The sequence below is a fragment of the Paramormyrops kingsleyae genome, chromosome 6, assembly GCF_048594095.1.
Source record: "Paramormyrops kingsleyae isolate MSU_618 chromosome 6, PKINGS_0.4, whole genome shotgun sequence".
Classification (NCBI taxonomy): domain Eukaryota; kingdom Metazoa; phylum Chordata; class Actinopteri; order Osteoglossiformes; family Mormyridae; genus Paramormyrops; species Paramormyrops kingsleyae.
In genome coordinates, this window is record NC_132802.1 from 6,246,498 (window position 1) to 6,270,248 (window position 23,751).

Here is a 23,751-nt window from a genome sequence, read left to right on the forward strand (position 1 = left end):
CAGCCATTCAAGACAGATCAGGGCCAAATATTTGAGGTGAGACAGAGAATGACATTCATTTTAATGAGGCTATTTGCAGTTTTGTGTGTACAGTGTCCACGAAAAGTCTTGAAATGGCTGCTTAATTCAGTAAAGATGGTGCAAATGTGTTTTTAACAAAAACCATTACTTTATTCATTTGTTTATAAAAAATATATATTATTTACGAGACAACCAGAAGTTTCAAGTAAAACATTAATTTCAAATAGTAATAAATTGAAACCCAAATTATATTTCTAAAAAAGCTATTGTAAGTTAAAAAAGATATTCTTAACAGCAAAAATGCAATTAACAGCAAAAATGGCAGGAAGACCTAGGGGACCCACAGTCAGTCCACATTTTTGCTCCCTCCGAGCTCCCTGCCAGGCAGTCCACATTTTTGCACCCTGCCGGCTCCTGGGAGCAAAAACAGGGACTCTCTGTGGGTCCCCCGAGGACTGCATTGGGAAACACTGCTGTAGAGTACTTACTCAGTATTGCTTCAGTATCTAATCCAATGCTTAAAGTACTAACTGTATAGAAAGATGCATGCTGTTTTAGTGGTTTGAAAGCCTCCACTCAGCTAGTAAATAAGCACATAAATGCAACATAAATGATTAATAAGCAGCGTTAGATTTGTCAGAACTAACGGCGCTCTCTGCGGAGCAGGACCGCTGCGTGGCCGCCCTTGCCCGGGTGGAGCGCACCGACTTCCTCTACCCCATGTTCATCGGAGAGGTGGCGCACGTCAGCGCTGAGATCACCTACACCTCCAAGCACTCGGTGGAGGTGCAGGTCAACGTGCTGGCGGAGAACATCCTGACCGGTGAGTGGGAACGAGCATTTGCCACGTCACTGCCATCTGCCGGGGGACACAGGGCACCGCGGGGGCAGCGTGTGGCTCAGCGGTTAAACACATGGACAGTTTAAGACCCGGCAGGATCCTCACTTTGGTGTCATAAAGGTACTTAGCCTGAGTTCCCCCAAGAGAAGCTTATAAGTACCTACAGATATAATAATCACACGGCTTAGCTGAGGCCTGGTTCTCGCAGGACAGGAATCGCAAGACCGTTTCCAGCAGGTTGTGGAGCGCGTGGCTAAAAAAATTACCAGTTGACAATTTCTACCATGAATTTGAGTTGTGCCTTTCTGAGGCTAAACCAGTTGAGAACCACTCGTTTATGGAATTTTCAGCACTTTTTATACAGATCCAACACTAGGTGGCATATTTATATGGTGGGATGTTGATAGATTTTGGGGATATGTGGTCTATAAAAGATATACTGTTTTTTCTGTTATTTAAACAGGTTAAATTCCTTGCCATGAAAAGTACGTTTTTTTTGTCCTTGTAGTATTCAGCTAAGACAGACATGGAGTTATATTATGTAAAAATATCTTCATCATTGAGTATCTGGACCAGGGACAGCAGGGGCTCCTAGTCTCTGCTGCTCCCGCTGGCTGGCAGCCCAGTTCATTATGGAATTCTTTGATTCCCACTTAGTGACCCATATCAGCCTTTGCACACCAGAGTCCACCCTTCTCATAGTCTAATTTCACAAATTGCATTACTTTAACATTTAGCTGCCTGCTGGAAAATCGCTGACAGTCACTGCAAAAAAATAGATTTCAGGGATACCTTTTAAGATGAAAATGCATGGAATATAATCTTTGTCTACAGACGTACTGTCATTCTGGAAAATAACCAGCAGATGGAGCTAGCGGGAAGGGAAAGTTTGCTAATTAATAGGCGCCCATAAAACTGTGCCCACTTCCGCGAATGAGCGGCCGAGAACCAAAAAAAAAACCTCCGTTATTATCACAGATCCGACACGGCTGTGACGACCGCTGATCTTGACTGTGTCTGAATATGAAATTTTTAGAATGGTGCTTGACAACTGTTTCGCCTGGGCGATCATCGTTCCTGCTACATTGCTGGGTGCAGATAAGATTTTTCCCTCATGGACGTGCTTCCCACATCCAAGGTAGCTGAGCACGTATGTCCAGTGCAGGGAGCTGGCATCCTGGGCTGGTAGTAGAGAATCTCTCGGCTCTGGTCAGCCATGGCACAGGTGCTGTTAAATGGTTTCCATTTTTGCTGATTTAAGGATATTTCCCAGTGTACCTTGGTGTTCAGGAAAACCAAGGCATTGCCATAAAGAGGCGTGTTTACTGGAGAGTGACAGAGTGCAGATTAAAAGCCTCAAACTCTTCCCCCCTATGGAGGCCCAGTCACATGGGCCTCACACCCCCGTGCGTATGGCATACTGGCACACTGAGGTCAGCGGCCGACTCTGGAGGCCTGGTCTCACCCCCACCCCGTGGGTGTCCCATCAGCCGCCCGGAAGATCATTATGGGAAAAGAAAAAAAAAAGGAAAATGGATATAAAGAGGAGAACGAGCGACAGAGAAGCAACGGAAGTATCCCTCAGAGCCTGTTGCCACGGGAACCATCTCTTTTTCCGTGGTAGAGGCTGGGCTGCTGGTGCGGGGGCTGAGCGGATAAATGAGTAACCCGGCGGTAAGCTTCCGAGACGTTGGGGGGAGGGGGGCAGCCTTCTGTTGCCATGGAGCGACATGTCCCCCCCCCCCCCACACACACACACCCAGCACCCACTTCCCAACCCCCACAAAGTTCATCAAGTTTATTTGAAATTTAATAGAAAGCATGTGGTTGCTGTTACGAGGCTTGACAGCTACAAGGACACGCATGGCAGTCTGCTGGAAGCAGTCGGCCTTTGGATGTGCACACAACTGTTACTGCCCAAGGCAACCCGCAGATACACTTAAAAACAGGACAAGCACTAACACATGTCATTCCTATAGATACCTTTTATCTCACCTTGTTGTCAAACCGCTTCTCTCAGGGTCGTGGTACCGTTTTATTTATACGCTTAGTTATACCCACAAGGAATGCAGAAGGGGAAAATAGATTTAATTTTTTTGTCCAATGACGGTCTTGTGCTGCTTGCACAGAGTGACTATATATACTGGTTCTCCACCACATGCTCCCAGTTTGCCTAATGAGCACCAGCGTTTGCAAGAAGCATTCTCGTGGACAAATGGACTTTACCAGTTTATAATGCACGGGTACCTGTCCGGGTGGTACTCCAGATAATCAGTGAAAAATCATAATGAACTTCCTTAGTTGTAGTACCAGCAATGGGATCTTCATTTGCAGTTCCTGAGCTCAGACAGGAGCCCAAACTATCATTAGGCACGACCGTACACGAGTGGCTTAGCGTGCACAGCTGGCAGAGTGCAGTGCATGCACTGGAGGGTATGTGTGAGGACGGGGTTCCCACTGGGCTTGTGATTTGTGTACCATCACATCCTGTCTGTGGGCCAGGAGCTCCTTCCACTGGATGTGGTCCAGGCTTTGTTAGAAAGTGGAGCAGTGGACCAAACACACCCTGGCACAGGCACTGCTTTCACAGCACATTGCCTTCACAAGGTTAGTGCCCCCCCCCCCCCCCCCCCCCACTCGATTGTGACTCTACGCCGCCCCCTTTTCAGTGTAACATCACTCGTATGACTGACAATACAGGTATTTTCCTCGGCCAACATTTCCCTAAGAGCTCTGAAGTAGGCATAGGTGGATGGGGAGAGGCGATCATTCGACATTTCAGTCTTAATGGTTGTGATCTGTCGCATGCTGGGGGGGCGGATCGAAGCTGACCCCAGTCTTTGCGAGATGTGCAGCTGTACCCACTTCGCGTCACATGTGGGCACGACGGAGACATCTGCAGCACCTATGTGTGGGCTGGCTGCCCCCCCCCAGCCAAGGCCGGGCGCTGTCAACCTAAGAACACTCATTACGGGTCGGAGACAGCGAGCTTTGTGATGCTGACAGTAAGTGCCGTGCTTGGCTGTGTGAGGCCGGCCATTTCAGCGTTAACGCATCCATAATTGGGATAATGATGGTGAGGCAGAGCAGCCGTAGTAGCAGCTGGTCTGGATCTTTTATTTAGCTAACCGGGGAAGCAGAAGAACACTGTGCTTTGTGTGAAGGAAGACCACGGCTCGTCTGGATTTCGGCTGGGGGCTTTTGGACTTAAAGCCATTTTTTAGTTTAAGGGTGTCTCCTGTGATGATGTCATAAGGCCATGATGTCATAATGTGTAATAGTAGCTGGTCTGGATCTTTTATTTAGCTAACTGGGGAAGCTGAAGAACACTGTGTTGTGTATGGAGGCAGACCATGGCTTGCACAGTTTTCCGCAGGGGGTTTTTGCACCCAAAGTTGTTTTTTTGTTTAAAGACATTTCTTGCGATGATGTCATAATGTTTTGATGTCATAATGCGTAGGAGCAGGCCAATCACAGGAGCTGATGCCAATCCCATAGTACAGAGTGAGACAGCATTTCCCAAAAGGCCCATGTTGTGTGCCTGGAGCTTCCATTTCCTTCTTTCTCTTAGTGTTCTCCTGTGCATTTTTCATGCTTTCATGTGTGTGATCTGCATCTCATCCACGCCTTGCTGCCCCACTCAGCCGCTTGACGGCATCTGTGTGCTGGGAGCAGGCATTATTTGCTGCTGTCGTGCTGGTTTAGTAGCTCTGCACCCAAATGGGATCTTCTGTCATCTGTGTCGTGGATATTTACCAATTCCAGAGCTTCAGCCCAGTGTTTGGATGCTCTGGCTATGGAATAGTTCATCCTGCTTGTATAACACTTCTGCCATCTGCACACACACAGACACAAACCCCATGTCCCCAGACAAAGGTCATTATGAATAAAACAATCTGTCACTCTGCTTCATCCTATTACTGGTGACAGGGGCAGAGTTGTTATGTAACAGTAGTCTGTTCACCGTAATATTGCATCCTTAAGGTAGAATGATAATGAACTAAAAGTTAATTAGGGCCGCTCTCTTGTGATGGCTGGGTAGACTTCACATGCGATATGCTTCTGAGCAGAGGTCACACAGGACCCCAGCTGATTGGACAGGGTGGAGCCAAAGGCAGTCACATGCCCCCCACCCCCTCCCCCCACCCCACCCCACACGATCAGGTCGCATCTCATCATCAGAGCCTCCATCACGTTCCATTGGGGTGCAGGGGGTGTGCTGACAGGCCCAGGGCAGCAAGGTTGCAACATGCAGGAAGTAGGGGGAGGGAATGGTGCAGGGTGCTCGTCGTTCACGATTCAGAGTGCATTTCTGACACGTGCACAAGTATCGCTGCAACCTCCAATTAACCATACTTCAGAACTCAGGTTTCTCCCTTAACATTTTACATTACATTTACATTTGTATTACATTTACTTTTACATTTACCTTTTTTTCCAAAGCTACAGCACGTTTCTAGGCTGAACTTCCAATGTTCCAATTATTGACCAGTTACTAGTGCAAGCAGTATTGAAGCAAGAGCTGCACAACATCTTCCAAACAAAGCAAACAAAGAACATAACAAGCCGACAAAGTACAACGATATGAGCATTCAGAGAACATAGAGTGGTATAGGCTAGTGGAGGTGTTCCTGGAACAGATGGGTCTTGAGGCGTTTCTTGAAGGTGGAGAGGGAATCCGGTGACTGGATGTGGTTCAGTAGATCATTACACCACTGGGGAACCACAAATGAGAAAAGTTTGTAGTGAGACGTCTCACGTGGTGGAAGGAGCTCCAACCGGATGATGCTCCGCTGTCCGTTTCCTGCATGTCTGGCTTCTCGAGAACTCCTGAAAGCTCGAATTATCCCTAAACTCTGCTTTCTGTTTGTGTCTGTGGAAGAGATCCCTCTGGTTGGACCCTGAAAAGTCTGGCCTTTCACCGCACCCACTGCTTCTTTAAGGGAGGATGGGCAAAATTACAACATCGTCGGTGATTGGCTGTTGTGCTGGCGTTCAGTAAACCTCTGCTTGATAGGCGATAGGCCGTCGAGTTGCCTGTCTCCCTGCATTCTCTAAAACTGAGCAAACTTGGTTGATGGAGTTTTATAGTCTGTGTGTATCATCGTGATCGTCCTAATTTTTTATTGATAAAAAATCGAAATTGTTTTATGGCCCAGCACTAATGTCAAGTACCTTGGGAGAACTGTAAATGCTGTTTTATCACGGTCAGGGTCACGGGGTCCTATCCCAGGCAGCACAGAGAGCAGATGGGTCAAAATGACACTGTATGGTCATTTTGGAGACAATTGAAGAGCTAATTTCCAAAACTCAGTCCATTTCTTGTTGTTTTTGAGATGCGACCGCCAATAACCTCAAGTCAAGCTGCCTCATCATATGTTACAGTATCAGGTACAGAAACTCACTCAGTCCTCCTGTAATCCAATGTTGAGCTTCCATTATATTTCCAAAACTCACTAAATCCATAGAAATTGGCAGTCTCTTCTCAAAAACAAATACCAAATTGACTGAGCAAGCTTTGGAAATTACCTCTTCAATAAGCCTAACTGCATTTCTTTGGACTGTAAATGCTATTTTAGAATTGTAGAATACAACATTGTAATACTATAATAATAATTCAACTGATACATTTTTCTTGTGTAACATACAGTATACAATGAGAAATAACATTAAACCCTTTATAGAACAGACAACATAAGTAAACAAAATTGTAAAAAGAAATATGTAGACATAGCCTGTTTTGTGTTGGAGTATCTGTATATTAACAGATGCGGAAGCCAGGATTCTGTGAACTGACTTATAGACAACTGTGCAAAGACAACAGACAAAATGCAGGATACTGTAGATTTTATTATGATATGAAACATTTATTGTGAAAAGTGGTTATTTGACCACTAGTGTAATATTTTCTGGTTGATACTGTTGTCTTGTTTACTGTCATTATTATTATCTTTAAAATTCTTGTGGCCGGGGGCCTGCCTAGAAATTCTGGGTCCCTTGACATAATGTTACCCCTAAATGGTGCTGGCACCCCCGAATCTGCCAGAGTATCCATGCCCCTCCTATGCCCCTGCTTTGATTGCACTGGCATACCATACCATACCATACCATGTCATACCATACCATACCATACCATACCATGTCATACCATACCATACCATACTATACCATGTCATACCATACCATACCATACCATGTCATACCATACCATACCATACCATACCATGTCATACTATACCATACCATACCATACTATACCATGTCATACCATACCATACCATACCATGTCATACTATACCATACCATACCATACCATGTCATACCATACCATACCATACCATGTCATACCATACCATACCATACCATACCATGTCATACTATACCATACCATACCATACTATACCATGTCATACCATACCATACCATACCATGTCATACTATACCATACCATACCATACCATACCATACCATGTCATACCATACCATACCATACCATGTCATACTATACCATACCATACCATACCATACCATACCATGTCATACCATACCATACCATACCATGTCATACCATACCATACCATACCATACCATGTCATACCATACCATGTCATACCATACCATACCATACCATATCATACTATACCATACCATACCATACCATACCATACCATATCATACTATACCATACCATGTCATACCATACCATGTCATACCATACCATGTCATACCATACCATACCATATCATACTATACCATACCATACCATACCATACCATATCATACTATACCATACCATACCATACCATACCATATCATACTATACCATACCATGTCATACCATACCATACCATACCATACCATACCATATCATACTATACCATACCATGTCATACCATACCATACCATACCATGTCATACCATACCATACCATACCATGTCATACCATAGCATACCATACCATACCATACCATGTCATACCATACCATACCATACCATGTCATACTATACCATACCATACCATACCATACCATGTCATACCATACCATACCATAGCATACCATACCATGTCATACCATAGCATACCATACCATACCATACCATGTCATACCATACCATACCATACCATGTCATACTATACCATACCATAGCATACCATACCATACCATACCATGTCATACCATAGCATACCATACCATACCATACCATGTCATACCATACCATACCATACCATACCATACCATATCATACTATACCATACCATACCATGTCATACCATAGCATACCATACCATACCATACCATGTCATACCATACCATACCATACCATACCATACCATGTCATACTATACCATACCATACCATGTAATACTATACCATACCATACCATGTCATACTATACCATACCATACCATGCCAAATTCCTTGCATACACATATGTACTGGCCATAATAATACTAATTGTGATCCTGATATTGAATGACACATTACCTTAGTACAAGTCACACATCTTCAGTTGAAGGATTGGAGTGTGCTCACCAAGGGGGGGAGAGTCGAGTGACATGGGCTTTTTGTTAATTAGTTCCACCTGTCCTATTTTTTGGTGCTTTAGGGGTTAGATGCTCACACTGTAATTCCCCACCTGAGGTTTGCTTGCTAGTTTTCTCATCTGTCAAAATGGCTTCTTTATTTTTATGTAATTCAACCTGTCCCTGTAATAAGAGACACTTTCCTGAGTATTTTACGTGTGACATGGTTAATTTCTTGTTATGATTGAAGGGATTCTCACAAGTGGTGCATTAACTCCCCAAACAAAATTCAGGTACAAGAACCTACCGATTACTCAGGGCTAAAATCTGAAACCAAACATTGCATTAAATAAAGTTTTTGGGAACTGGTGAAACTAATCAACATGGAAATCATGATCGCATGACCTCTCCTCCTGTCATAGCCATGCCCCCTGCCATTCTGCAGTCAGTTTTCAGAGGTGTTTCTCAATGGCAAGATGGCCAGTCGCACTTGCGATCTTGGCACGACTGGTCTTGCTAACTTGCCTCCCAAGAATAATGTATGAGAATGTAAGTCACACGTCCTTGGTGTTTGGGGCGGGGCAAGATTTTTACTGTCCTCGGTACTTCTGCTCTTGAGTATTGGAATTGGTCTTCGGCAATGGAAGAAGACGTAAAATGGGTACACGAGAACACAAGTACGGTCAAGTTTGCATATCGAAAAACACCCAGGGTGTCATTTCTTGAAAATGAGAAAAATACGACTGCAAACTTTGTGACGGATACTGCAATCTTAAACTGTATGAACATGACTGTTTAAGTCCTGCACATCAAATGTAGAATGTGGCAAACTGAAGCAAACGATGATGGGTTGAGTTTTTATGCTGGAGGTATTGCTTCAACTTCTGTCGGTATGCGTCATGTCTCACCCTGCTTTGGAATGATTGGCATTTCTCATGCTATAGGGTGAAAGACTCCCCAACATGATAATTGTATGCCTGCATGAATAATCATTCTGATACATATTTGTTTACGTCTGTGGAGGAGCTTTCATACATTCATATTAGAGCTGCCATCTGGTCTGATTTAACTGCGTTTATCCCAGCTGGCATGTTCCTCTGAGTTGGACGTTTTCTGTTCGATACATTAACCGATTCCTAGCTAAGAAGGCAAACCTTCCCATGGTGCAATTCAGCTCTCGTGTTAATCTCTAGTATCTGACCTTATAACTAGTGTGCCAGCTGTAGAGCCCACTGGGCGGGGACACAAACGTGTCCACAAATCGTATGGCTGCATCCGACGGGCTCCCAAGAGTCCAATAGACAACCGTTGACGCCTAAAACGATTTAAGTGCTAAATGTAAACGTCTGTGACTCTCACAGGCGGCGGGAAAAAGGAGATTCCAGCCGGGCAGAAGTAACAAGGGGTTGTGGATAAACATGCTAGTCAGGTGAGGATTGCTGGTTTTGCTGGTTTTGCCAGTGCCAGGAATGCCAGGGTCCCCTCTGAATAGTTCGAGCAAAACGCAGAGCTGTATAAATGGATGAAATACTACCTATTCAAAATATGAGTAATTTAAATAAAGAAATAATCACTATGCCCTGTGATAGACTGGTGTCCTATTTAGGGGTGAATTTCCCAAAAGCTCCCTTAGCGACATAGTTGGATCCATTCAGTTGCATGGTTTCAACTATGTAAGTTGCTACATAGTTAGCAGCTATGCTTTTGGGAATTGTACCCAAGGTGTCCCCTGCTGCCTGCCTGTGCTCCCTGGGTTAGGCTACAGGGTCACTGTTACTCTAAACTGAATAAATACTAATTCATAAAGATTGATAGTAATTAATCAAGAGCTTGTATTTTGCTGTGGCAATAGGTTTTATTGATTATACTTGACAAGACACGTCGATACCTGTTTTCTTTTGAATAATCCAGTGCAACTGTTGGTGCATTTTGGACCACAGAAATGTCAAAGCCATTTCCCCCATCCTTTGTTCATGGAGTTGTCTTAAGACTTTGCCAGTAGTTGATTTTTAGGTATTCAGTCTTTGACATATAAGTACATGTAAATACACTTAACCGTGGGTGAATATTTTTGGAGGATTTTCTGCAGGAACTGAGGAGAGAAACAGTGTTTGTTGTCGCAGTAGAATTCTCATGCTGTTGGCATGGCAACGGGCCTGTCAGGCTGCTTTATCTGGGTGCAAAATGCAAGCGCTATTCCCAAAAGCGGTTTATCAAAATCACTCTCCTTTGCCATGGCCCCTGTATGTTCTATACTTTATTATAATTAACATTGTTTAAAGTGTAGCTGCTGGACGGCAAAAAACAAGCATTAAAATGGGAAGTGATGGAGAAATGCAGGCAGCTGGAAGACCTTCAGATGTCACATTCTAGTTGCTGCCAAGTTACACGTGAAAAACAACCAAACACTTGAGCTTTCATCAACGTAGCAGCACTAAATCTGTGAGTCTGTCTGTGCAGTCAGTTTAGAGCTTAGATTGAGGTGCACTCTTGCCATAATGGCAAAATCAGGCTACCTTGTCTGATACAGATTGCACACCACATAATCCATTTTAAATGCCAGTATTTATGAAGGAGAGGCTGCCAAGACTTGTGATACTGGGGAACTTCAACACATCCATCCATCCATGTTTCTGCCTTTGAGTGAGCATGGAGCCGATCACAGGCAGCATAGGATGCAGGGCAGGGGACACCCTGGGGGGGGCGCCAGTCCATCGCACGGCACACACACGCACTCTGGGGAATCTGGAATGATTCTGACTCTTCTGGAACAAACCCCACACTGAAATGATCCTGACTCTTCAGGAATAAACCCTACACTAGAATGATTCTGACTCTTCAGGAATAAACCCCACACTGGGATGATGCTGACTCTTCAGGAACAAACCCCACACTGGAATGATTCAGACTCTTCAGGAATAAGCCCCAAAATGGGATGATTATGACTCATCAGGAATAAACCCCACACTGGAATGATTCAGACTCTGCAGGAATAAACCCCACACTGGAATGATTCAGACTCTGCAGGAACAAACCCCATACTGGAATGATTCAGACTCTTCAGGAATAAACCCCACACTGGAATGATTCTGACTCTTCAGGAATAAACCCTACACTGGAATGATTCTGACTCTTAAGGAATAAACCCTACACTGGGATGATGCTGACTCTTCAGGAACAAACCCCACACTGGAATGATTCAGACTCTTCAGGAATAAGCCCCACACTGGAATGATTCAGACTCTTCAGGAATAAACCTCACACTGGAATGATTCTGACTCTTCTGGAACAAACCCCACACTGAAATGATTCTGACTCTTCGGGAATAAGCCCCAAAATGGGATGATTCTGACTCATCAGGAATAAACCCTACACTGGAATGATTCAGACTCTGCAGGAACAAATCCCACACTGAAATGATTCTGACTCTTCAGGAATAAACCCCACACTGTAATGATTCAGACTCTGCAGGAACAAACCCCACACTGGAATGATTCAAACTCTTCAGGAATAAACCTCACACTGGAATGATTCTGACTCTTCTGGAACAAACCCCACACTGAAATGATTCTGACTCTTCGGGAATAAGCCCCAAAATGGGATGATTCTGACTCATCAGGAATAAACCCCACACTGGGGTGGTGTGCTGGTGCAGTGGTTAGCACCGTTTCCTCACATGTCTGAGACTAGCATTCGAGTATCTGCCATGGCTGCATGTGTGTGGAGGTTTCATGTTCTCCCTGTGTCATTGTGGAGTTTCCTCTGGGTTCTCCTGATTTCCCCCACAGTCCGAAAACATGTTAAGGTGAATTGGAGTTACTAAATTGCTCATAGGTGTGAATGGTGTGTGAGTGTGTGTGAGTGTGCCCTGTGATGGGTTGGCACCCCACCCTGGGTTGTTCTCTGCCTTGTGCCCATAGCATCTGCCCCCCCAGTGACCCTGAATAGGACAAGATGTTACAGTAAATGGATGGATGGATGTACTGGGATGATTCTGACTGTTCAGGAATAAAACTCACACTTTGATGCTTCCAACTCTTTACAGACCCGCGTTATCAAGTTTTGCCTCAAATCTGAAGCAATAACAAACATTCAGGTTGGGATGTATACTGGAGAAGTGAACTGGCAGCACAGGAACTGGAAGGCCTACTGGGCAGGAGCCCAGGGCCACCCTGTGCCTGCTGCTGGCATCAGACCTGCCCGACCTGCTGTCCCAGTTGCTGATGATGCAGCTTTTGCACACGTGTCCTGCATGGCAGCAGCAGTGTTGTGACCCCCTTCCCCCCTCTGCCATGTCTCTCTTCGTTTTGGCCTGACGCTCAGGTGTCCCATGAGGGGAAAGCGATGATGGCTGGTGCTCAACCAGGTGCAGAGTGGCTACTGTGTGTCACCAAGGACAGTGTCAAACATGCGGGATGGGATGTTTATAGTCTACACACACACTCACATTCACAAATTAAGGGCAATTTAGAGGTGCTAGCTCAGTTTAGACTGAGGAAGGAAACCAGAGTATCTGTAGGAAACCTTCATACCACAGAGAAAATATACAAACTCCACAGGGAGCATGGACAGGGGTTCAAACCCCCAACCATGGACAGGGGTTCAAACCCCAACCCAGGAAGTGCCCCACTGAGCCGCCATACTGCCCTTCAACATTAAGGCAACTCATCATCATCATCATAATTCTTCATATTATTGCTGGTCTTATTATTACAATGTTCAAATTGTACTTATAATCCTGGCTTTAGCCTGATAATTTTGTGTGTTGCCTGGATACAGTTTCAAACTGTCAGGATAGAGCAGGTCTAAATATCTAAATGTCACATGTGTCAAATATACACAGTTTTCCTTCTCTTACATTTGGCTACCAACCACTTTGGCTGTCTTTCTAAATATAATATGCTCTTTCCAGGTACAGCTCAGTAAAGTAGGACAAGAAAAACTTTTTTTTTTTTTTTTAACAGAAATCCGAATTTCAAAATGAGTAGGTCTGCCAAGACATATACTCAGAATAGACCACAGATCAAAGATTTATGGGCGATCGCATTTAATCCTGGAATTATTTTGGTTTCTTAATTCAAGTGTATAAGATGTCTCGTCAAATTAACATCACACTGAATTTTTTTTGTTGTTGATTCCCAGGGGCTAAAAAGGTGACAAACAAGGCCACGCTTTGGTACGTCCCATTCTCCCTTCAAAACGTGGACAAGATCATCGAAGTCCCTCCCATTGAGGTAGGCAGGCCCTTTTTACCTGGGTATAAACCTGGATGGTGCTGTCCAAAGCGATTTCTCTCTGCTAGCAGAACCTATGTTTCTGTCAGGACCGACCTGCACAGGGAGCAGCTTCTCTCACTAATACTTTTGGATATTTCCGTTATGGATCTGGGCGGGTTTTGTGTGAGGACGTGGCATGATGCAGGCAGAAATGGTGGACGACCCAGTTGAGGCCCAAAGGACAAACGGGGTTTATTAACTGAACTAAAAAAAACACTAACAAAACAAAGGACCACAAGGGGTCCAAAGTAAATGGGGATAAACAAGACTAATTACAAACAGGCAGGTAAGCAGAACATACATCTAACACCAAACATTAACAATCGCAATCAACAGAATCATAACAATCAACAACCACAGCAGAACTGAACAGAAGCAGGGACTTAAATACTTGAAACTAAAACTGGGTAATAATACTAACACAGGACAGGTAAGACTAATTAACAAAGACTGGGAAAACAGGTCACAGGTGAAACTAATTAACTCAAAGGATCTGAAGAGAGAAACTAAGACCTAACCAAGGAAACAGGGAAACAGGGAAACACTGAGGAATAACAGACAAGTAGAAACGCAAACAGGGGCACAAGGAACGAAACCAGAACCAAATACGAGTCAGAAGACACAGGAACTGGAAAAACATACAATGAAACACTAGGGAATAAAATACAAAACAGAGGAGGTGGGATTCGAACACACGACAAAAGGGATGTGCAGGTAGCCACATGCTCAACACACTGAGCCATGCGGCTGACAATACAAAGACTGACATCAGGGACAGGATGACCAGCAATTATATCCACTCTGAAGCACAGCGGGTGGCCTTATGTTGAACCTGACCTTTCAATAAATATAACTGTTTATGATGTTACTTAGCTGAAATTTGCACACTTCACCATGATCCTGCACTGGATAAATCGTATGAAAGATGGATGGATGGATGTTACTTAGCTTGTGCTTTTATCCAAAGCAATATTACTCAGGGTCAGCCCAGATGACAGCGAACGTTCCTAGAACCTGAGCAAACGTTATCTCAAAGTTGGCAGAGAACGTTCTTACGTGTAGCGTTAATGTAACGTTCCCTCCATATTAACAAAGGTTCTGTTGATGTCAACACACTAGCATTATTACTTGATCATCCTTGTAATGCAATTTTTGAAAATTATTGTTTGATGATAAAATACTACAGTATTTAATAAAAGTGCTATATGCAAGCACAACAAACAGCCCTAAACCCATGATCTTTGATCCGCAAAGCAATACTGTTCCCCACTTCCCTACCATTTTTAATCTTAGTTGTAGTGGCAGTTGTAGTAGTGGGATAACATTCTGGGAACATCAGGAAAACTGGACACTTTGAACGTTTCTGTACCTTAATTGTAAACGTTCCTGAAATGCACAATTGTTAGCGGAGAAGTACTCAAGGCTACATTAGCAAATCCCCTTCTGGTGCCTGAACTAGCAGCGTATTTGCAAGCACATCAGTTCAGATTATATTTGGCACCACTGGCTTGACATTGGGAGCCAGATCCATTGGTCTGATTTATCCACATCTGGGTTTTGCTTATAGATCTGAGTATGGCAGAGCCTTTGTCAGAAGGAAGGTTTTATTTTGTAATCCATGGTGACCATTTTGACTCCACACTTATGGGGTAACAGAGGCTAATGCAGAACGACAGAGGAACTGGAAGTTCTAGACACAGAAGGAGGTGAACTTGGCCCTCTGGGAGGTGTGATTGTACTGGCCTGGGTTTGGGGGGTGTCTTTGTTCAGTGCGGAATAAAGAGATGATAATGAGGTTTATTTACCTCTTTGTTCAGTGGTGAATATGACCGAAGACAAGGATGCCTACCTCACCGACACAACGTTAATGTATCTGTTCGTGTCGTCATGGTAATCTTTTGCCCTGTTTTGTTTGCCGGGTATAAATTTGAATTATTACAACACAGCTGTGGCTGAAAGGGGCCGCAGTGAGGAACTAGACAGTAATTTTAGAAATTCACCTGAAAAAGGCCTCCTGAAAAGATGGGGCCGTGTACCGTGTAGGAACTGTATGTAACTGCATTGCAACCACTGCATGTAACCACGATGCAGCCCCTCACTGGCAGATCACCGGTCTGAAACAGTGCATTAACAGTCATGTTGTCCCGGGTGCTGGAAAGTGAAGCGTAACACCGTGCAAAAAAAGGTCTAATTCACCATGAAAGACCAGTTATGCTAATCGTACACAGAAATGGTTTGCATGATTAGCTAATTATTGAGGTAATTAAATCAGGGAGGAGGTTCAGTTTAGGCTTGCCCCGGAGAACACGCGCTGGCACCGCAGACTGTGACCAACACATCGGGGTTCATTTGGCGCACCGTGACGGCACCCTTGGCGTGTTCGCCGTGTTCGTGGCTCGCCCCATTTGCCAGCGGACTGAGGAGTGCACCTTGTGGACGAGATCCTCCTCAACCACCTGATCCAGTGTTGGGTTGATTATTGAGTTTGTACCATCAGATTGGAAGCATGCTAATATAACACCCATATTCAAAAAAGGGGATAGAAGTAATCCAGCAAACTATAGGCTAATCAGTTTAACTAGCATTACTGGAAAAATAATGGAAGCTATAATTCAAGTGAAAATGGTAGATTACCTAGATGCAAATAACATTATAAAGGATAGCCAACATGGATTTAGGAGAGGTAGATCCTGCTTAACGAACCTGCTTGAGTTCTTTGAGGAAGCTACAAGTGAAATTGATCACAAAAAGGCCTATGATGTGATTTACTTAGATTTCCAGAAAGCCTTTGATGTTGTCCCCCACAAACGGCTCTTGTTAAAGCTTAAAGCTGCAGGAATTTTAGGAACTGTGGCAGCTTGGATCAAAAACTGGCTAACTGATAGGAAGCAGCGAGTAGTTATTAGAGGCACTATGTCACAGTGGGCCTCCGTTTATAGTGGGGTACCGCAGGGTTCAATTTTAGGACCACTATTGTTCCTAATTTACATTAATGATATTGACACGAATACATACAGTAAACTGGTTAAATTTGCAGACGACACTAAGGTGGGCGGGGTAGCAGATACTAATCTAGCAGCAGAGAGGCTTCAACGGGATCTGGATTTAATTAGCGAATGGGCTGATACCTGGCAGATGAAATTTAACACAGATAAATGTAAGGTAATCCATGCAGGGAGCAGAAATATACAGTACAGATATTTTATGGGTTCCACTGAAATAAAGGTAGCTGATTACGAGAAAGATCTCGGTATGTATGTTGATGCTTCCATGTCCCACTCTCGCCAATGTGGGGAAGCAATAAAAAAGGCGAACAGAATGTTGGGTTATATCTCTAGATGTGTGGAGTTTAAGTCAAGGGAGGTGATGTTACACTTATATAATTCCTTGGTAAGACCCCACCTAGAATACTGTGTGCAGGTTTGGTCACCATACCTCAAGAAGGACATTGCTGCCTTAGAAAAGGTGCAACGAAGAGCTACGAGAATGATTCCTGGTCTTAGAGGAATGTCTTACGAGGAGAGGTTAACGGAACTGAATCTGTTCAGCCTTGAGCAAAGGAGACTAAGGGGGGATATGATTCAGGTCTATAAGATTCTAACGGGTCTGGATGCTGTTCAGCCAAATGACTATTTCAATATTAGTCTAAATACTAGAACTCGTGGCCATAAGTGGAAATTAGCGGGAGAACATTTTAAAACAAATTTGAGGAAGCACTTCTTTACACAGCGTGTAGTCAGAGTATGGAATAGTCTTCCTGCTATTGTAGTGGAAGCTAAAACCATGGGTTCCTTTAAATCAGAGCTAGATAAGATTTTAACAACTCTGAGCTATTAGCTAAGTTCTCCCCAAACGAGCTTGATGGGCCGAATGGCCTCCTCTCGTTTGTAAATTTCTTATGTTCTTATGTTCTTATGAGTGTTTTTTGCTAAGGATGTGCATGTCGATGCTGAAATAACGATCTTTCTATCTGAATGTGAGAATTGATTCTAACGTTAAAATATATTTTTTTTTGTTACCTGAAAAATTGAATCTTTTCAGGTAACAAAAAAAAATATATTTTAACGTTAGAATCAATTCTAACAATTCTAACAATTATAGGGAGCAGGACATGAACTACTAACCATGAACTACTAACCATGAACTACTCACCGTGATGGGGGAGGAAAGGGAAGGAAGGGAAGAATGATCACCTAGTTTCTGGCTGATCAAAGAAATGATTTCCTAGAAATGATCACCCCCGCCCTGCCACCAGTTAGGCTCATTTTATTTTAACAGCCCCCTTTAAATTTTAGTTTGGCCACAACTTTACTATTACTTGGTATTGGATCAAAAAGTAGATCTGTAGTATCGCCCATCTGGTATTTTCTCCAGAGTAAAAAAATGACATTTTTGACATCCCCCGTTTAGAACTAATTCTTTAAATGTGGCTGACTGGTTTTTTTTTATTGAAACTGGGAGATTCTAAGATCTTTTTTCAGTCATGATTAATACATAATATGCAAATCAATAAATCTGTATTGAAAACTGTAGTACAAAAATGCATAAAATAACATTTACATTGTGAAACATCTTCTGGACGGGTGGGGGTGTCCATCCATCTTCTGATTGCTGATTCTTAACAGTGCCGCAGTCACACCTTACCGGCATTTTACAGACATGCGTTTGCCTAAGGGAGGAAGCCCACACAGAGCAGGGAGAGCATGCATGCTGCACACGCTGAGCCCAGATGGGACTTTAACATTCTGCCCCAGAGGTGTGAGGCAACAGTACTACCTTCTAAGCCAGTGTTTCCCAATCCGGTCCTTGGGGACCCACAGCAGTTCACATTTTTGCTCCCGCCCAGCTCCCTACCGGGATGAAAAAATGTGGATTGGCTGGCAGGGAGCTAAAACTTGGACCAGCTGTGCTGCTCTAAGCCACTCTGCTGCCTGAGATTTGCAACTAGAGTAAAGTATGATAACAAAGACAGATAATCTGGCAGCTGATGGACATACAGTCCAAACAGCTCATTACTCTGGATTAATGCAACAGAAAATGCGCATATTCACAGTATGAAGAAGATAAAACAGTTTCAAGGTGAGTGTAACCCACGACCCCAGAGGGGACTCTCAGCTATAGGTCTTTTAAGGTAAATAAATATTTAAACGATTTCCCTGTTAGTCAGAACCATGCATTAATACGATACATGGATGTAAATGGAGAATATTTTCAGGCCATTAGAGATAAATCGGTGTAACTGAACTGTCCTTAAAGGAAAGGGATTGTGCAGGAGCAGCGTTAGCAGGGAAATGTATTATGTTTCCATCGCTGCACTTTAATTGGGCAATCCCCCCCCAATCCCATCCCTCCCCCAATCCCCCATCCCCCATCCTAATCCCAGCCTGAATTTTAACTCCTAAAATACTGCACAAACACTTCCCCGTCCTTCTTGGCAGATGCCCACCTCTCAGAATCCACTTCATCCAAGCCGAGCCCTTTGCACGCGAGCATGTCAGAGAGGAATATGAAATGAGACGGACGACCTAAGAATTCATTTTCTCTGTACCTTTTAACCGGCCATAGATAAATGCGGGGCTGGCTCTCGAATCTCTCTTAGACATCCAGACTTGGAGGTAAACGTGATACTTAAGGGGGGTGCTGAGGATACGAACGGCAGTTCCTGTGCGGCATGGTGAGCGGCCGGCCGCAGGGAGCTGTCTTCGCTGACACCGTCTGACGGTACTGTGGTAAACCTGGGATCCAGTGGGCAGACACCAGAGGGCTGTGCCAGGCTCTGGGGGAGGGGGGAGGATCCCCAACAAAGTTGTTCCTGACACACTTAAGTTTCAAACGGTGAGCGACGGCCCCATCAGGCTTGGGAACTTCTCCATCGCCTCAAGCATCTTCATGCCACATTGATCTCTGTTTTACAAATTACCTGGAATTGATGGCAGCTTATTCAGCAGCAGAGTTCAAGATGCAAGAATGCATGCAATAATGCAGGGAAACCAACTGGAAATTACATATCCAGGGAGGTCTGTGTTGCTTTGACACACTGGGCTGTTTTCTAATTTAATCAGGGGCGTAGATTTAGGGTGGACGGAGGGGATGTGTCCCCACCAATATTCTCCGACCATTGAAATGTCCCCACCAATAATTTAATCCACTTAAAAAAAAAAAAAAAAAAAAACAATCGTGCTGTGAACATTAACTTAGACACGCAGAAAGGGATAAATCACGTTCTCTCCTTGAGTCCTCCCGCCCCCAAAACACAAATGAACATTTTGATTGGCTGTGCATTTCCCTGCTATCATGTGAGAGGCTGTGGCTGCGTTCAGATACAAGCAGCGCCAAATGCAGTGGTCCCCACCAATGTCCAGAGCAAATCTACGCCCTTGAATTTAATTATGCATAACTTGCAGTGACAGATACACGTAAGGGGCGATAAGTTCTGATAACTGAAAACAGAGTCCTGCTAAAACAGAATTTAATAATGCAAGATAGTTATTTCTCTCTGCTTACAGCTAATAGGTATATCTTAAAATGAGAAAATGAAGAATAATGGGTGTGATTCCCTTAGACCCGAATGTCTGGCAGTTGGTATGAATGGTGCGTGCAGTATGTAAGGAAGTACGGAGAAATGTTGGTGACCAGGACTGAGGTCTAGGGATTGGCTGCTATTTCTTCACAGAAGTTTATTTTATGTTTTCCATAAGCTACAGGGGGTGAATAGTGTAGCTCTCATTACACAGACACACACCACACACACAGACACACACACACACACAAGTTTGTAATTGTATCTTTGTGAGGACTATCCATTCATTTCAATGGGAAAAACCCTAATCCCAGCAATGATGACCTTAACCATAACCATAACCATAATTAACCAAACTAAATACAAGAGGCTTTTTGCATTTTTAGTTTTTTGATTGCAGTCATGGATTTTTAGAAAATTGAGTTTTCCATCATGGGGAACAGGAAAGACTCCCCATAAGATCAAAAAAATGGGTATTCATAACTTTGTGGGGAAATTTGGTCCCCACAATGTAAGATAAATGACACACAGGGAGACACACAGCATGTCTACACAGTCCATCATTCCTTGTACTCACTCACAGTCTTTGCAGTACCTCAAGCCTGTTTTGCTTTCGGAACCTGCATTGGTTGCATTATGGATCAAAAGTCATTAAATCCAACTCAACTTTATTGTCATGATACAATACAAATACCTGGTCAGATAAACTAATTTGACCTTGAAGGGATGCTGATTGGCTTGGTGCTGTATTCATAACAGCAGAGCGAGTCGCAGGACAGCTGACCATGTCATTGAATCAGCAAAAAAAGAGAAAATTCTGCATGTGCAAAAGGCGGTGTCATACTGTCCTGTGCAGGAAGTCAATAAATGTAATGTTGTGTTTGTATGTGCCTCAGTACACCAACCAGGAGCAAGAGGAAGAGGGGAAAAAGCGCTACGAGGCACAGAAGATGGAGCGCTTGGAGACCAAGGAGAGGAACGGGGAGAAGATCTGGCCTGTAATCAGCCCAGGTGAAAGGTTGCCATTCAACCAATCAGAATCCTAATCTCACAACCAATCAGCAGCAATGGAAAATCACAGTATCTGCCCAAGAAGACTATAATGTATATTTTCAGGTGTCCAGGCAACTAAATAAATGTGCCAGTTACATCAAGAGGAATGCATTTGTTAAAATCACAGAGCGAAGATCCTAATCACAGACGTGTTCTTCAATTCTCCTGCTGATTTTTCTTTTCCTTCATTTTACCCGCCTTACAGACAGACAAACAAAAGGTGGGTCTCTTGTTTTTCCTACTGAAAAAAAATCCTACTTGATTTGCATGACAACACGTTTTATATTGTGTAAAGCATTTGTAGCATACTGAATGGCACGATGCCCTAAAGGTGTTCTTTGTAATTAAAAAAAATGGGTTAAAACAGGCAGAATCATAATATTATATTTATTTTCCAAACACTTTTGTTGTTTTGTGCATACAATTTATATATTTTAATATGCACTATATGACCCAAAATATGTGGACACCCCTATTAATTACCGGAGTTGCCTAATTAAGTCACAATCATTGCTGACACAGGTGTATAATTAAGCACTCATTTACACAATCTGCAACAACCATTCGCATCAGAATGGATGATTATATAGGATAGGATAGGTTACCGACTTTCCACTTGGCACCATCATAAGACGCCATCTTTCCAACCAGCCAGTTCACCACATTTCTGCCCTGCTAGAGATGCCCTCATCAGTCACAAGTGAAGTGATTACGTCTGGGAGCAAGTTCATTTGTGAAGCGTTTGATGACATTAACTCACAGAAAGGGACCTGATCACCCAACACCAAGACCCTTCCTCAGTGGTGGTAAATCGTACCAGAAATGTTCCACCATCTAACGCAAAGCCTTCAGAGAGCAGAATCTATAACAGCAATGGCATATGAACAACTTCATATGAAATCCCTTGATTTCAGAATGAGATGTTGGACAAGCTGGTGTCCACATAGTTTTGGCCATATAGTTCTTTTATTTCAGCCCTGAAAATGACATAGACTTTGCCAAAATTCTCATTTGTGCATGATCTAATACATTGAAATATGTAGCTGGTCCTGTCAAATCATTTATGTAGAAGTCATTGATGAATTAACTTGGTCTTTTCTTTGTTAATGAGTGTCTTCCTGTCTCTGATTGTGTGTGTGCTCTGGCATAGGCACGTTCACTGTGGGGTTCAGCCAGTCCAGCCTGATCCACCTGGTAGGACCCTCAGATTGCACACTGCTAGGCTTCGTCCATGGAGGTGAGGCACGTCCCTTCAGTATCCTGAGTAGGAGCTCGAATGGTGTGAGATGCTTCCTGGGAGTGTGGGAGTATGCTAGGGGTGAGAGTATGCTAGGGGTGAGAGTATACTAGGGGTGAGAGTATGCTAGGGAAGAGTTCATGGAGCGAAGGGTGTGGGATGGAGATGGACATCTTGTGGCTAATTTATCAAAACATACAAGCTTCCATTGTGGAGGGTATGGGTTTGATTCTCATCTATAAAGTCATTATGGTGTGGACCACGGTGATGGCTGTTTGTTTTTCACACTGGGTCCGTCAGAAAGCCAAAAAATATGTTAAAGTGGGTTAACCCTGGATGACCTTTGGATATGGAGCCACTCTGGTTGCCGTTTTACGCTCCATAATTACAGGCACAACATGAGTCAGGCACAAATATAGTGGAAGTTGAGGTGTGACTTTCTGTTAGTATTGGGTACCACATGGTCAGTGTCATGTGGGTGGATCTACAGGTCGCTGTCATTGGCTGACCGGTTGATCTGTAAAGAAACATCTCCAATAGGAAAATGGTCTAACAAGTCCGTGATTGGCAGCGAATGATAATCCCACCCTCAGCAGATTTCAGAGCCTGTCATTAATTTCCTGTACTGGTTTTTTGTGTATTACATGCTGTTATGTTGGAATGTCTGTGGAAATACGTGGCTGTGAGTTTTTCCAGCCTTGTTCAATCCAGGATGGTGAAGCATAACGGAAGTAGGCTTTACGAAGTCTTCGGTTTAACGTGTCTCACGTTTGAAGAGCCTTTTTCTCGCTCGACTCCATCCAGCTACGCATTGATATTCAGGAAATGGCGCAGGTTAAACGAAATGAATGCTGCCGTGCAGAAACACTATTGTCATGTAGATAGTTCCATTATCTGTTGTCTGCAAACCCAGCATGATTAATGGATACTTTTAGCCTGCAGTTTGCTGAGAAAAGACAATTCCTTCCTCCAGTCATCGTTCAGTGGTATTATTGTTTGTTGGTTTTTCTGCAGGTTGCATTCTTAAAAGAAGATAACCCTGCAAGCCGTTCTTGTAAATGCCGATGGCCTGCAGTGGTACAGTGCAGTTGAGGTTTTTCACTGACCCTAAATGGCTGAGTGAGTTACATAAGCAGGGATGATTCATTGCAGACCCTCCTTTGAAACTGGAACTGTTTAAATGAATCTGGCCGTAGTTGTTGCTTGTTTGTTATTGAATTGGAAAGATTCCACTGCGAGCTGAAATTAAAAATGAAAAAGCCTCTTGTGGAGTGACAT

The 23,751-nt window shown here is 43.6% G+C and overlaps 1 protein-coding gene across 5 annotated transcripts in view; it reads left to right on the forward strand.

Moving 5' to 3' along the window:
- Positions 1–23,751, forward strand: part of acot7 (acyl-CoA thioesterase 7) — an 83,452-nt gene that overhangs the window by 15,976 nt on the left and 43,725 nt on the right. For 4 of the 5 annotated variants that reach the window (XM_023841573.2, XM_023841574.2, XM_023841571.2 and 1 more), the window contains exons 3-7: positions 688–844; positions 13,530–13,621; positions 21,080–21,194; positions 21,442–21,456; positions 22,387–22,473. In XM_023841573.2, the coding sequence (XP_023697341.1) occupies positions 688–844; positions 13,530–13,621; positions 21,080–21,194; positions 21,442–21,456; positions 22,387–22,473 (466 nt within the window). The remainder of the gene's footprint in view (positions 1–687; positions 845–13,529; positions 13,622–21,079; positions 21,195–21,441; positions 21,457–22,386; positions 22,474–23,751) is intronic. The other variant, XM_023841572.2, reaches the window with a different exon arrangement.